We start from the raw sequence: 13,334 nt of genomic DNA, 5'->3' as shown, positions 1-13,334 counted from the left end.
TTCTTCTTGGTGAATTACCCCTTTTATTAATATATAGTGTCCTTCTTTGTCTCTTTTAACAGTCTTGCATTGTCTCCTTTTTTTCCACGAGCAGAACTCCCTTTAGTTCCTATAGGGCAGGTCTCTTGTTAATTAACAATCTCAGCTTCTCTTTTATCTGTGAATATTTTAAACTCTCCCTCATTTTTGAAGCACAGCTTTGCTGGATAAAGAAATCTTGGGTGACGATTTTTCTCTTTCACTATCTTAAATATATCATGCCACTGCCTTCTCACCTCCATGGTATCTGATGAGAAGTCAGCACTTAGCCTTATTTGGCTTCCCATGTATATGGCAAATCACTTTTCTCTTGCTGCTTTCAGGATTCTCTCCTCTTAAGCATTGGATAGTTTGATTAGTGTGTGTCTTGGAGTGGGTCTATTCAGATTCATTCTGTTTGTAGTACGTTGGGCTTCTTGGATTTTCATGTTTCTATCTTTTATAAAGTTTGGGAAATTTTCAGCCATTATATCCTCAAATATTCTTCCTGGCCCTTTTCCCTTCTCTTCTCTTTCTGGGACATTTATGATGCTTATATTTGTGTGCTTGTTGTTGTCAATCATTTCCCTGAGACCCTGCTCAATTTTTTCCATTTTTTTCTCCATTTGTTCTTTTGTCTGTTCATATTCAGTTGCTCTGTCTTCTTGCTTGCTGGTCCCTTCTTCCTGTTCAATTCTGCTATTGTGTGTTTCTAGTATATGTTTAATTTCATCTACAGTGTCTCTCATTTCCAGAAGCTCTGTTATTTTTCAATGTATTCTCTCAAATTCTTCTTTATGCTGTCCTAGTGTCTTCTTTATATCTTTTATCTTTTTAGCCATCTCATTGAATTTTTTTAGATTTGTTTGAACATCCTTGATTAGTTGTTTCAACTTCTGCATCTCCGCTGTCATTTAAATTTGATCATTTAGCTTGGTCATATCTTAATTTTGCTTAGTATGCCTTGCAATTTTTTGCCGGTATCTGGGCATCTGATTATCTTGATAAGCTTATTCTGAAAGTTGATTTCCCTATCTATCTTACCTAAGATTTTGATGTCAATTGGGTTTATGTTAAAGGTCTTCTTTGGCACTCAGTTCATCAGTACTTCCCAGCCAAAACAGGGCCAGGGTCCCACACAAGTATGCAGACTAGTTCTAAAAGGCCCTGGAGAGAGGGTCAGGAAATTAGCTTCCCAAGACTGCACTTCCCCAGCCTTCCCAGCAGATGGCACTCTTTAGCAAACTATTTCCCACAGCCCTACAAAGGTTTTTTGGTCCTCTGTCCTCTTTGTTTCTGTGATGAGTGGTAATAATGGCACCATGGTGCTCTGAGCATCTGTCCAAGCCAAAGACCAAGGCTACGGGACCCTGTAGTCCAATTTCACTGAACAACAGTTGGATCAAAACTATGCCAAGCACCCGTCTGTTCCTGGGTGGGAGGGCTTGCCTGACTCTATCCATAGCAGCCAACCTGACAGGGTCCAGGCCAACCAGAAGCTATTGGCCTTGAGAGTGGGGGATGCACTCCAGGAGCTGCAGCCCAGTTCAGTCACTCACTCACCACAATTACTGTGTGTGTGGAAACAAATGGTGGAGTGGGTGCCCCGGGCTCCTGCCTGGAAGGGATCAAAGCTGAATGACCAAGAGGGTCAACTTCACCAGTCAACAGTTGGATCAGAACTGTGCCATGTTCCCCTCTTTTCTCTGGGTGGAGGGCCTCTCTGTCTTTCCTAGTCCACAGCAGTCAGCTGCTAACATTTATTTCTGACATATTTTTAACAGCTTAATCATTTTTATTTTTTTCTTTTTCATGAATTTAAAAAAATAATAATCTGCACTGAATAAGGGCAAGCTGATGGGCCAAACTGCCGAATTTACAGTAGAGTCTATAAAAAATAGTGACAATAGCCATGCAGTGACATATTTCTCTAGAACTGATACACAGCCTATCAAGTCTTCCATGCTAAATAACTAATGAGGCAAACTATAGAACATAGAGGAAGAGAGAGGGATAAAGACAGCAAAGCAAAAAGAGCTTAACACTGAGCATCCAGAGATTCAGACAGAATGCCTAGTTCTGTCACTGATTCCTTGTGATTCCAAGTCCCTTTCTTCACCTCAGAACAAATGCTGCTAGAGATTTTATTCCTGTTAAATGTTACTGTTAAAAACATCACTAAATACAAACAAAACCTCTTTGGATATAGTTTATTGGTTTGTTTAAATAGCATTTTTAATAGCAAAAAAAAAAGTTTATATTATAGCTTACAACCATCTTTTCTATACAAAGTAAATTCAGATCAATAGGTCTTAGCATCATAAATTCCTCACCTCCGGGACATATACAATAAAATGTCACAGAGACACTATTGTCACACAGATTACTGCAGTGATATATACAAAGACAAACTAGCCAAGTGCAACTGCCTTAACCACCTTGGGTGGGATATGTGTTTAATCATGAAACCGTAAAATAGAGACATGATTTTGGAAAATTAAGGAAACAAATTTGCTGTTAACTTCTGTTTCTAGAAATACCTTTTCTCAGTTATATATTTACAATTTTATTAAAAATTATACAGATCACTAGGTTTTTATTTCCACACCTTAACAATCCCATCTCTAGAAGCCGTTATGATGAAACCCTGTGTTGTCTGGAACGTGGCGACATCCGTGATAATGTCATGATGTCCCACAGGCAGAGATTCTGGGCCTCTCCGAGGGGTGTCATCACTTGGTCCTACCTTCTGCTTATTCTGAATTTCCTGTTTCATAGTTAAAAGTCAAGGAGAAAGAAGTTAAAAGCATATACCAAATTCTACCTCTTGTCAATATTCTTCTAGAATGTTTCTTGAGTTATTTTTTTTACATTAACACCTTCTGTGAACTAATCATGCTTTCACAAAAGGAGTAAAGAGAGGGGGTCCAAAATGATATTTGAGGTTTCTAGTCATTGGAAACCATGAGCAGCCACTTACGAATAGGAAACTTTATAAATAAGCCAATATTCTGTATATATTAAGTTTTGTCAACATCAAAAGAAAAAACTAAGGAAAAGAATATACTCCAGAGAGGGTTAAATGATACCAGGATAGAAGTAAATATAGCAAGATGAAATATTTAAAGTGCTGAAAGAAAATAATTGCCAACCAAGAAACTTATATCCTACAAGTCTCTCTTTCAAATATGAGGGTGAAATGAAGACATTCCCAGATTTTAAAAAGCTGAGGGAGTTCGACCTACCCTACAAGCAATGTTAAAGGGAGTACTTCAGACTGAAAGGAAAGGACACTAGACAGGAGGTTAAAGCAGCAAAGAGAAAGATCTCTGGTAAAGGTAAACATATGGGTAAGCATAAATGCCAGTACTACTGTATTTTATGTTTTTGTAGATCACTATTTACTTCTCACAGGTTCTAAAATGCAAATGCCTATAAAATAATAAATTTATGGTTTTGGACATACAATGTATAAAGATATAATCTGTAACAAAACACAAAGGTTGGGGAAAGAGGGGTACAGAACAGAGGCTGAGTATGCTATTCCAGTTATTGACTGAATTTAAGTTGGAAAAATCAGATATGATTGTATAGATTTACAGTATTAAATTTAAGCCCCATGGTAACTACAATGAAAGTATGTGAAAAGTATATAAAGAAGGAAGTGAAAAGAGACTCAATTGTAATTTACAAAAAATTATACAACTATGAAAATAGGCATTAAAAAAAGAATTGAGGGATAAAAAAGTTATGACTTACAAAGACCAAATAGCAAAATGGCAGAAGAAAGCCATGCATTATCAGTAGTTGCTTAAATGTAAATGGATTAAACATTCCAGTCAAAAGCAGAGATTGACAGATGGATAAAAAAGCACGATCAACTATATCCTGTTTACAGGAGTCTCACCTTAAACTCAAAGACATATAGGTTGAAAGTGAAAGGATATGAAAATGTATACCATGCAAATAGAGAGAGCTGCAGTAGCTACAACGATATCAGATAAAATAGACTTTAAGTCAAAAGTGTTATGAGGGACAAAGAAGGTCATTCTATAGTGATAAAAGAGGCCAATTCACCAAGAAGACAATATGCACCTAACAGCAGAGCCCTAAAATATCTGGAAATACAGTCTTCTCTAGTATACATGGATCATTCTCCAAGATAGGCCATATGTTAGATCACAAAATACGTCTCAATAAACTAAAAAATATTGAAATCTACAGTGTATCTTCTACAACCAAAATGGAATGAAGCTACAAATCAATAACAGATGGAGAAATGGAAAATTCATAAACATGTGGAAATTAAAGTGCCCTTAAAACCAACAGCTCAATACAGAAATCATCAGGGAAATTAGGAAATACCTTGAGGCAAATGAAAATAAAAACACAACATACAAAAACATGTGGGATGCAGCAAAAGCAGTACTGATAGAGAAATTTATACCTTTAAATGCTTACATTAAAAAATATCTCAAACCAGAGACCTAACCTCAAAACTGGAAGATCTAGAAAATAGGAGAGCAAGCTAAACCCAAAGTGAGCATAAGGAAGGAAATTAGAGCAGAGAAAATGAAAAAGAATTAAAAAAGAGAGAATCATCAAAACCAAAAGTTGATTCTTCAAAAAGATCAATAAAATCAGCAATCTCAGTTCTACCCAGAGTGATTTACTAACTCAACATGTTCCTAACCAAAATTCCAATAGGCTTCCTTGCAGAAAGGGAAGAGCCAATCATCGAATTTATATGGAAGGGTAAGGGATGCCAAAGAACAAAGTTTGGGGACTCAGACTTCTTAACACTTATTACAAAGCCACAGTAACCAAAACAGCACAGTACCAGCACAAGGGCAGACAAACAGACCAATAGAATCAAATTGAGAGTTCAGAAATAAATCCTCACATCTATCATCAAGTGATTTTTGACAAATGGGCCAACTCCATTCAATGGGGGAAGAATAGTCTCTTCAACAAATAGTGCTGGGAAAACTGAATGTCCATATGTAAAAGAATGACGGTGGACCCTTATCTCACACCATATACAAAAATCAACTGAAAATGGATTAAAGACCTAAATATAAGAACCAAAAGCATAATACTCCTAGAAGAAACACAGGGAAACATCTTCAGAACATGTGTTAGGCACTGGTTTCTTAGATTTTACACCCAAAGCAAAAGCAACAAAAGAAAAAATGGGGCCTCATTAAAATTTTAAAACTTTTGTGCATCAAAGAATTATCATGAAAGTAAAAAGATAACCTACAAAATGGAATAAAATATTTGGAAACCACATAACCAAGAAGGATTTAATATCCAGAATATAAAGAAATCATACAACTCAACAAAAAGACAAACCAATTTAAAAATGGGCAAAAAATTTGAATAGAAATTCCTTCAAAGAAGATATACAAATGAACAAAAAGATATACACATGAAAAATTTTTCAATATCATTAACCATTAGGGAAATGCAAATCAAAACCACAATGCAATGTACCATTTCACACCTACTAGAATGGCTGCAATTAAAAACAAAAAACAAAAAACACAGAAAATTACAAGTGTTGGAGAGGATGTGAAGAAATAGGAACACTGATTCATTGCTGGTAGCAAAGTAAAATGGTTCAGCTGCTGTGGAAGAGTTCGGCAGTTCCTCAGAAAATTAAGTATAGAATTTTCTGACCCAGCAATCCCAAATCTAGGTATATACCCAGAAGAATTGAAAGAAGGAACTGAAACACGTATTTGTGCACTGATGTCCATAATGGCATTGCTGACAACTGCCATAAGATGGAAGCAACTTGAGTGTCCATCAATGAAGCAAAATGTGACTATACATACAATGGAATATTATTCAGCCATAAAAAGGAATGAAGTTGTTACACATGTGACAACATTGATGAACCTAGAAGACATCATGTTGAGTTAAGCCAGACTCAAAAGGATAAATATTATAAGATCTCACTATATATATATATGAAATAACTAGTATCAGCAAATTCATAGAGGCAGAAACTAAAATACAGGTTACCTAAATAGAATAAAGGTTACAGGGGTGGTAATGGGAGAAGGGAATGAGGAGTTAATGCTTAAATTGTACAGAGTTACTACTTGTATTGATGGAATAATTTTGGTGATCGATAGTAGTGATGGTAGCACAACACTGTGAACATCACTAGCAACAATGAATTATATATTTGAATGTGGTTAAAAGGGGAAATTTTAGGTCGTATATATGATACTAGGATAAAAAATTTTTAAATAACAAAACAGAACTGTATAACACAGTGAACCCTAATGTAAACCATGGACTACAATTAATGGTACAATTATAAAAATGTAATAAGTGTACCACACTAATGCAAGGTGTTAATAGGGTGGTAGAGGGAACTCTGTATTTTATGCATGATTTTCCTACAACTTCTCTAATAATATACATATATATGAATAAATATAACCAAGAATGTAAAGTATTTGTACATGGAAAACTATAGAACATTGCTGAAAGAAATTAAAGACCTAAATAAATGGAAGGACATTCCATGTTCACAGACTGGAAGACTAAACATTGTTAAAATGTGAAGTCTACCCAAAGTGATTTACAGATTCAATGCAATCCTAATCAAAATAGAACAGCCTTCTTTGCAATAATGGAAAAGCCAATCATTAAATTTACATGGAATGATAAGGGCCCCTATAGCTAAAGCCATCTGAAAAAGAAGAATGATTATGGAGTACCCACACTTCCTGATTTTAAATCTTAGCAACAGTAATCAAAACCGCATGGTACTGGCACAAGGACAGAAATATAGACCGATGGAATTAAACAGAGTTCAAAAATAAACCCTCGCATCTATGGCCAACTGATTTTCGACAAACATGCCTACTCCATTCAAAGAGGAAAGAATAGTCTTTTCAACAAATGGTGCTTGGAAAACTGATATCCACATGCAAAAGAATGAAGGCAGATCCTTATCTCACACATATACAAAAATCATCTCAAAACAGGTCAGAGATCTAAATGTAAGAATCAAAACCATAAAACTCCTAGAAGAAAACACAGGGAAACATTTTAGGACCTTGTATTAGGCAACAGTTTTTTAGACGTTACACCCAAAGCACAAGCCACAAAAGAAAAATAATAGGTAAGTGGGACTTCAACAAAATGAGAGACTTTTGTGCATCTAAGGCCTTCACCATAAATGCAAAAAGACATCCTACATACTGGGAGAAAATACTTGGAAACCACATATTCAGTAAGGATTTAATATACAGAAAACATAAAGAAATCATAGAACTTAATAAAGACAACCCAATTAAAATAATGGGCAAAAGAACTGGATAGACATTTCTCCACAGAAGATATACAATGGACCAAAACTATATGAAAGGAAGCTCAACCTCATTAGCCATTAGGGAAATGCAAATCAAAACCACAATGAGATACCATTTCACACCCACTAGATTAGAAACTATTAAAGCAATAGAAAATACTTGGAGAGTACACGGAGAAATAGGAATACTCATACATTGTTGATGGAATGGAAAATGGTGCAGTAGCTGTGAAAACAGTTTGGCAGTTCCTTAGAAAGTTAAGTATATAATAACCATATGACCCAGCAATCTCAGTATACACCCAAAAGAATTAAAAGCAGAGACTGGAACAGACATTTGCACACCTATATTCACAGTGGCATTATTTACAATAGCCAAAAGGTGGAAGCAACCCATGATGAATGGATAAACAAAATGTGGTATAACACACAATGAAATATTATTCAGCTGTAAAAAAAAAAGGAGTTAAGTTCTGATGCACGTTGTCACATGGATGTACCTTGAGGACATCATGTTGAATGAAATAAGCCAGACACAAAAGGGCAAATATTATCCGATCTCAGATATATGAAATAATTAGAATATGCAAATTCATAGTTATTAACTAGAATACAGGTTGCCAGGCGCTGCACTGACAGTAGGGAATGTGGGGTTAATGCTTAATTTGTACAGTGTTACTGTCTGTGGTGATGGAAAGTTTTGATAATGGATGGTGGTAATTGTAGCACAAAATTCTTAATGTAATTAACACCATCAAATTGTATATTTGAAAGTGGTTAAAATGAGAAATTTTGGGTTGTATGTATGTTACCAGAATAAAAATTTTTAAAAAAGAACATTACCATACAACAGAAAGAGTGAACTCTAATGTAAACTATGGACTACAGTTAATAGTATAATTGTAGTAGTTATTTTCATCAATTGTAACAAAAGTACCACATTAATGTAAAGTGTTACTAATAGGGAAAACTTGATACTTTCTGCATGATTTTTCTCTAAACCTATGACTTCCCTAAATAAAAAAATAAGTAAATTTTAAAAATACAAATGCACGCATAAAAGTTCACCAAAAGGCATGTACTAGAATATTTGTAATACCCCAACTGAAAACTATCCCACATCCCCATTAAGAGTAAAATAGGTAAATAAATTGTGATATACTCACAAAATGGAGTACAGCCATTAGAATGAACAATTCACAACTACACCCAACAATATAAATGAATCACAAATACCACGATGAGCAAAAGAAGTTATATATGAGTATAGATACTATAGGGTTCAATGTATATAAAGGACAAACAAAGGCGTAATTTATCTGGGCTATTAGAAGTCAGTCAGGATAGAAGTTACCCCTGGAAGAGGGCAGGGGTAATAGACTGGAGGGAAGCATGAGAAAGGGCTTTTTGGGTGTTACCAATGCCCTATTTCTTGATATGGTAGCTGGTTGCATGACTGTGTTTAGCTTGTGACAATTCATCAAGTTGTACACTTAGAATATATTCTCTTGCTATATGATATTATACTTCAATAAAAAAGTTAATTTGAAAAAATACAGAAAAACCTAAGAGAAAATAAACTCACTGAAACTGCCATCTTGGCCACAGTCATTTATTTTAACCAACTCATTGTTTATGAAAGCCATTTTGTACGTATAAAAACACCATACCTGAACAACTTCGGTACCTTCAATTATTTTCCTGTAGTAGGACACAGACTGGGAACTAGTACTTCCTGCAACAACATAGGATCTCTCTGGATAAGCTAAGTCCCAAAACCTAAAGGAGGAAAAACATCATGATTAATCTCTGAAGGATAATGTGAGGAGATAATGATTGCTTATATTCATCAATGTATAACATATCTTCTTTCCCATTAAAAGACACTTCTCTAAAATGGCATAAAATTAGTTACATATAAAGTATTAACAGCTGTCCCTGCAAGATGCTGAAGATTTTAAACATTGCTATGATGCAAATATCTATAATAAATAACATCCTTGTATAAACCATATTATATATTAAGTACTGTACCTTATTTTCATGTCTGAGCCAGCTGTTAGCAGGATAGGATTTCCATCTGCAGGACTACAGTAGATACCATGGACACTGTGAGGAGAAGGCTTAAAAGAAATATGGAGTCAAATAAACATCAAAATATTCTTATAAATGATGCCATTTCTAAAGGCAAGTTAACTGTCAGTAGCTTTATTTATCATAGGCCCCTGGTTGCCTGAAGAAATGAGATACCAATTGTGTATATCATAGCTACTTCTTTCTTTGGCTTTAAAATGAATTTGCTATGTACCATTCTGAATAGGGAGGCATAGCCTGTTCAGCTTCCTGCAAATTTTCAATTTTCATTTTCAGGACCACCTTGAGCAGGACATCAGCTAAAAAAGAAAAAAATTTTCCTAACTTTTGCCCCAGTAAAACATCCACGGCACCATGACAAACACAAAAAGTGCATGTAAGAGGGTCATTTTCCATTTTTCAATGACCTCAACTTCAACCTGGGTTTTTCCTAACTAACCCAGATCTTACTGGCATCCCAAAAAGACACTGCAGCCTTATGGAGCCAGCAGAGACAGTAAGCCTAAGGAATTGGGAAAAAAAAAAAAAACGAACAAAAAAACCATGCAGCAGTGGCCACATGATACTTGATGCTATTGAAAAACCCAAATTTAAAACATAATCCCAAAATCCCAACAGATATCATGTTTGATAAAATGCCTTAAAGTACTTAGGATGTGGGAAATAATATTGGCCTTCATAATAAAAAGTGGAATCAAACCTGTAGCTCAGAAAGAGGCGGTGCACTGCTGGCCCAGAGAGTAAATCTTCTGTCACCAGTCTCCATATCCCACATAGATACTTCATTGTTGCCCTGAACAGCTAAGGGAGACAAAAGCCAGAACCATTACTCAGACAAGGAGGGCTTGGCTCCAGAGCTTTCGCATCTTGGCAAAGGATACAAGTCGGCCTGTACCAACTCCCAGTTTTTTCCCATCCTGCAAGAAATACTATTACTTTTAAATAACACTGTGATTCTGTAACCAGATGGATGAGTGCAAAAAAAATGTTTCCAATAGCCAAACAGTAAATATTTACTGGTCTCCAACCAAGTGGAGAGAATTGTGAGGGTGCAAAGGTAAATCATAAACAGATTTTGCCCTCAAGAAACCTACAGACCAGAAGTGGAGGGGAAAAAAATAAGTATAAGACAAGGGTAGCAAAAAGAGCAAAGTGCAAAGTCGCATCTAAATTCAAGGAAGGTAAGGATCACAATCAGTGGATGAGAATCAAGGTGGCTTCATGGAAAAGGACATGCTTTCGCTGGAACTGAAACAACAGGTGAAACTGGACAAATACAGGTGGCAGGCAGACCATTTCAGGCAGAAAGAATGGAATAAGCAAAAAGCATAAAAACAAAAATCTCTGGATGTTTGGGGGAAATAGAGATAGTTGGTTTAACTAAAGCACATTCGTGACAGGGAGAAGTGAGAGTCGACAGTGGAGAGGAAAGAATGGTAGAGGCAGATTATAGAGAACTAGAACTGTACACCTGAGAAAGACAGGCATTTTTGAGCAGGGAGGGTGACAATATCCCAATGTTCTGTCAATCAAAAATATTTACCAAGTACCTCCTATGAGCCAGTCAGTCTTAGACACTGGGGGAAAAAAAGTAAAGCAAATAAAGAATCTGTTTCATGAAATTCACATTCTATTGGATACAATAAACAAAACTATGCAAAGGCTCTGAAGCAGGAGGGTTATTATTCAAGGAAAAAGCCAGGAGGCTAGAGTGGCTGAAGCAGTCTAAGGATGGGATGTTAGTAGGAGGGTTAGCATAGTGTTGTCCATCTTCCATTTGCCATTCTAAGGCTGACCCGTATGGACCACATCAGTAGGCCTCTGCCCTCTAACTTCTAGATAAGGTCAGCCTGTGCCCCCAAAGATTATCCAGGTCCCGGTCCCTGGAACTTGAGAATGTTACCTTATATAGCAAAAATGAACTTGCCAACATGATTAAATTAAGGGCCTTGACAAGATGAGGAGTATCGTGGATTATTTGGAAGGGCCCTAATTGTAATCACAAGTATCCTCATAAGAGGAGAAAAATAGGGAGATTGGACAGCCAAAGGCAGCACTGTGACCACATGCTGCTGAATACGAAGATGGAAAAAGGGGCCATGGGCCTAGGAATGCAAGGAATGCAGCTCTAGATGCAAGAAAAGGCAAGGAAACAGATTCTCCCTAGAGTCCCTGGAGCCAACATGCTGATTTTATCCTCGTGAAACCCATTTCACACTTCTATCCTCCAGAACTATAAGAGAATAAATTTGTGTTGTTTTAAGCCAAGTTTGTGGTAAACTGTTAGAGAAGCCATAGGAAACTAACACAGGCCTATTCCCAACAGATGATTAAAGGGAAGGAGGAAAGTCAAGTCTTCACCTCACGCTGGTTGTGTCCCTCACCCCCAAATCACCATTCCCCTCAAGGTGCCTTGTCTATTCAACTTCCTACCAAGTTCTAGTAACTGTTCACTCCCCTCATGCCTTCTACATGCTCTCTGCTGTTACTAGCCCCATGTTGTTGCACCATTTTTTGTGGTGTTCCTATTACCATACCTTTGTAAATAGCTCCTATGAAAATAAATCTTCCTCAAATTATCCTAACCTGGGTATGCCATCTGTTTCCTGTTGTAACCCTGCCTGATAAAGAATATAATAAATATGAGGTGTCAGCAAGATTTCAGTGGTAGGAACTTCTATCATCAGAATGGAGCAGAATTAAACTCAGTCCATACACAAAATCTGAAAGTCTAAGAACATGAGTCTTGGCAGCAGGGATTATGTACTTTCCAAGAAAAACCCCCCAACATCTGAAAGCCAGCCCTCTATTTTACCTGCAATCACCCAAGACTGATACAGAGGATGCATTGAGAGGCGTCTGATTCGAGCCCTGGAAGGATGACAGTGACTGGAAATTGGCAACTGAAACCTCATGTCCCAACAAGCCATGGTACCGCTGCTTGTACCTGGAAAAAAAAACCACCACAAAATATTAGCATCTAATGCTCAAACAACAAAGATACAAAGGGCTTATCACAATATTATTACACAAGTGTTTAAAGAATGTAAACTGAAAATGAATAATTCATTAATTACTGACACTGTTATTGACTGCCAAAAGTACCCACAAAATCAGAAGCTCTAAAGAAATGATAGAAACTCAATTTGCTAAGTCAAAATGTTTTGGTTTCCTTAAATTACCAGACATGGTTTTTTGGCATTCAATGATCACTTTACCAAGACCAAAGAAGCAGAGGCTTTGTAACTATCATTAGATTTCAATCATTTCCATGTTCCCTTTTCTCCAAAACATTCAGGAGACAGGTATGCTATCCAATCACAGCAGAAACTGTGGTGCATACCTGTGCATCTGCCAATGGCCTCAAGTTCTACAGAGAAAGGGCATCCTTATCCCCAAAAGAATAATATCTGCTCTAACAATGGGCAGCTGGTCGTGACAGAGGTAGAGTACATTCCTGGATTGGTCTCCAGTTCCAATGGAGAGATTGGGGGGCAGGAAAAGACAAAAGGGGCAGTGTCCTTCTGTTTGTCACATTGCCACACTCCAGAACTATGGCTCAAACAGCTACAGACTGCATCTTCTACCCTCCTCAAAGCTGATCAGAGTTCCTGAGAGGCATCACTGCCATTTGCTAGTTTGTTAGCTGTGCAATATCTACCTTTCTAGGACTGGCATTACATCTTCCTGAACCCATCCCATTTATTCACATAAAAGGGGAAAAAAATGCATTCCGTATAAACTATACAAAAAGCAATTAAGGAAAGAGCAGATACTTAAAAATATCACAAATGCAAAGTAGGGACTCTAGAAACCTAAATTCAATCCAGCAATTATAAGTCCTGTGAGTAAGAGTGCAAAGTGGGAAAAAAAATAACATGTAGCATCT

General features: G+C 36.7%; 1 protein-coding gene across 4 annotated transcripts in view; it reads right to left on the bottom strand.

Annotated features, from left to right (window-relative positions):
- Positions 1-665: 665 nt before the first annotated feature.
- PIK3R4 (phosphoinositide-3-kinase regulatory subunit 4) overlaps positions 666-13,334 on the bottom strand; it is a 156,742-nt gene continuing 144,073 nt past the window's right edge. For all 4 annotated transcript variants that reach the window (XM_037845054.1, XM_037845036.1, XM_037845031.1 and 1 more), the window contains exons 16-20: positions 12,261-12,392; positions 10,146-10,246; positions 9,386-9,474; positions 9,022-9,130; positions 666-2,785 (exon numbers count right to left, since the gene is read on the bottom strand). In XM_037845054.1, the coding sequence (XP_037700982.1) occupies positions 2,615-2,785; positions 9,022-9,130; positions 9,386-9,474; positions 10,146-10,246; positions 12,261-12,392 (602 nt within the window). In that variant the 3' untranslated portion in view covers positions 666-2,614. The remainder of the gene's footprint in view (positions 2,786-9,021; positions 9,131-9,385; positions 9,475-10,145; positions 10,247-12,260; positions 12,393-13,334) is intronic.

This window comes from Choloepus didactylus, chromosome 1 (genome assembly GCF_015220235.1).
Source record: "Choloepus didactylus isolate mChoDid1 chromosome 1, mChoDid1.pri, whole genome shotgun sequence".
NCBI classification, from domain to species: domain Eukaryota; kingdom Metazoa; phylum Chordata; class Mammalia; order Pilosa; family Megalonychidae; genus Choloepus; species Choloepus didactylus.
This window is presented reverse-complemented; position numbering and strand designations above follow the sequence as displayed.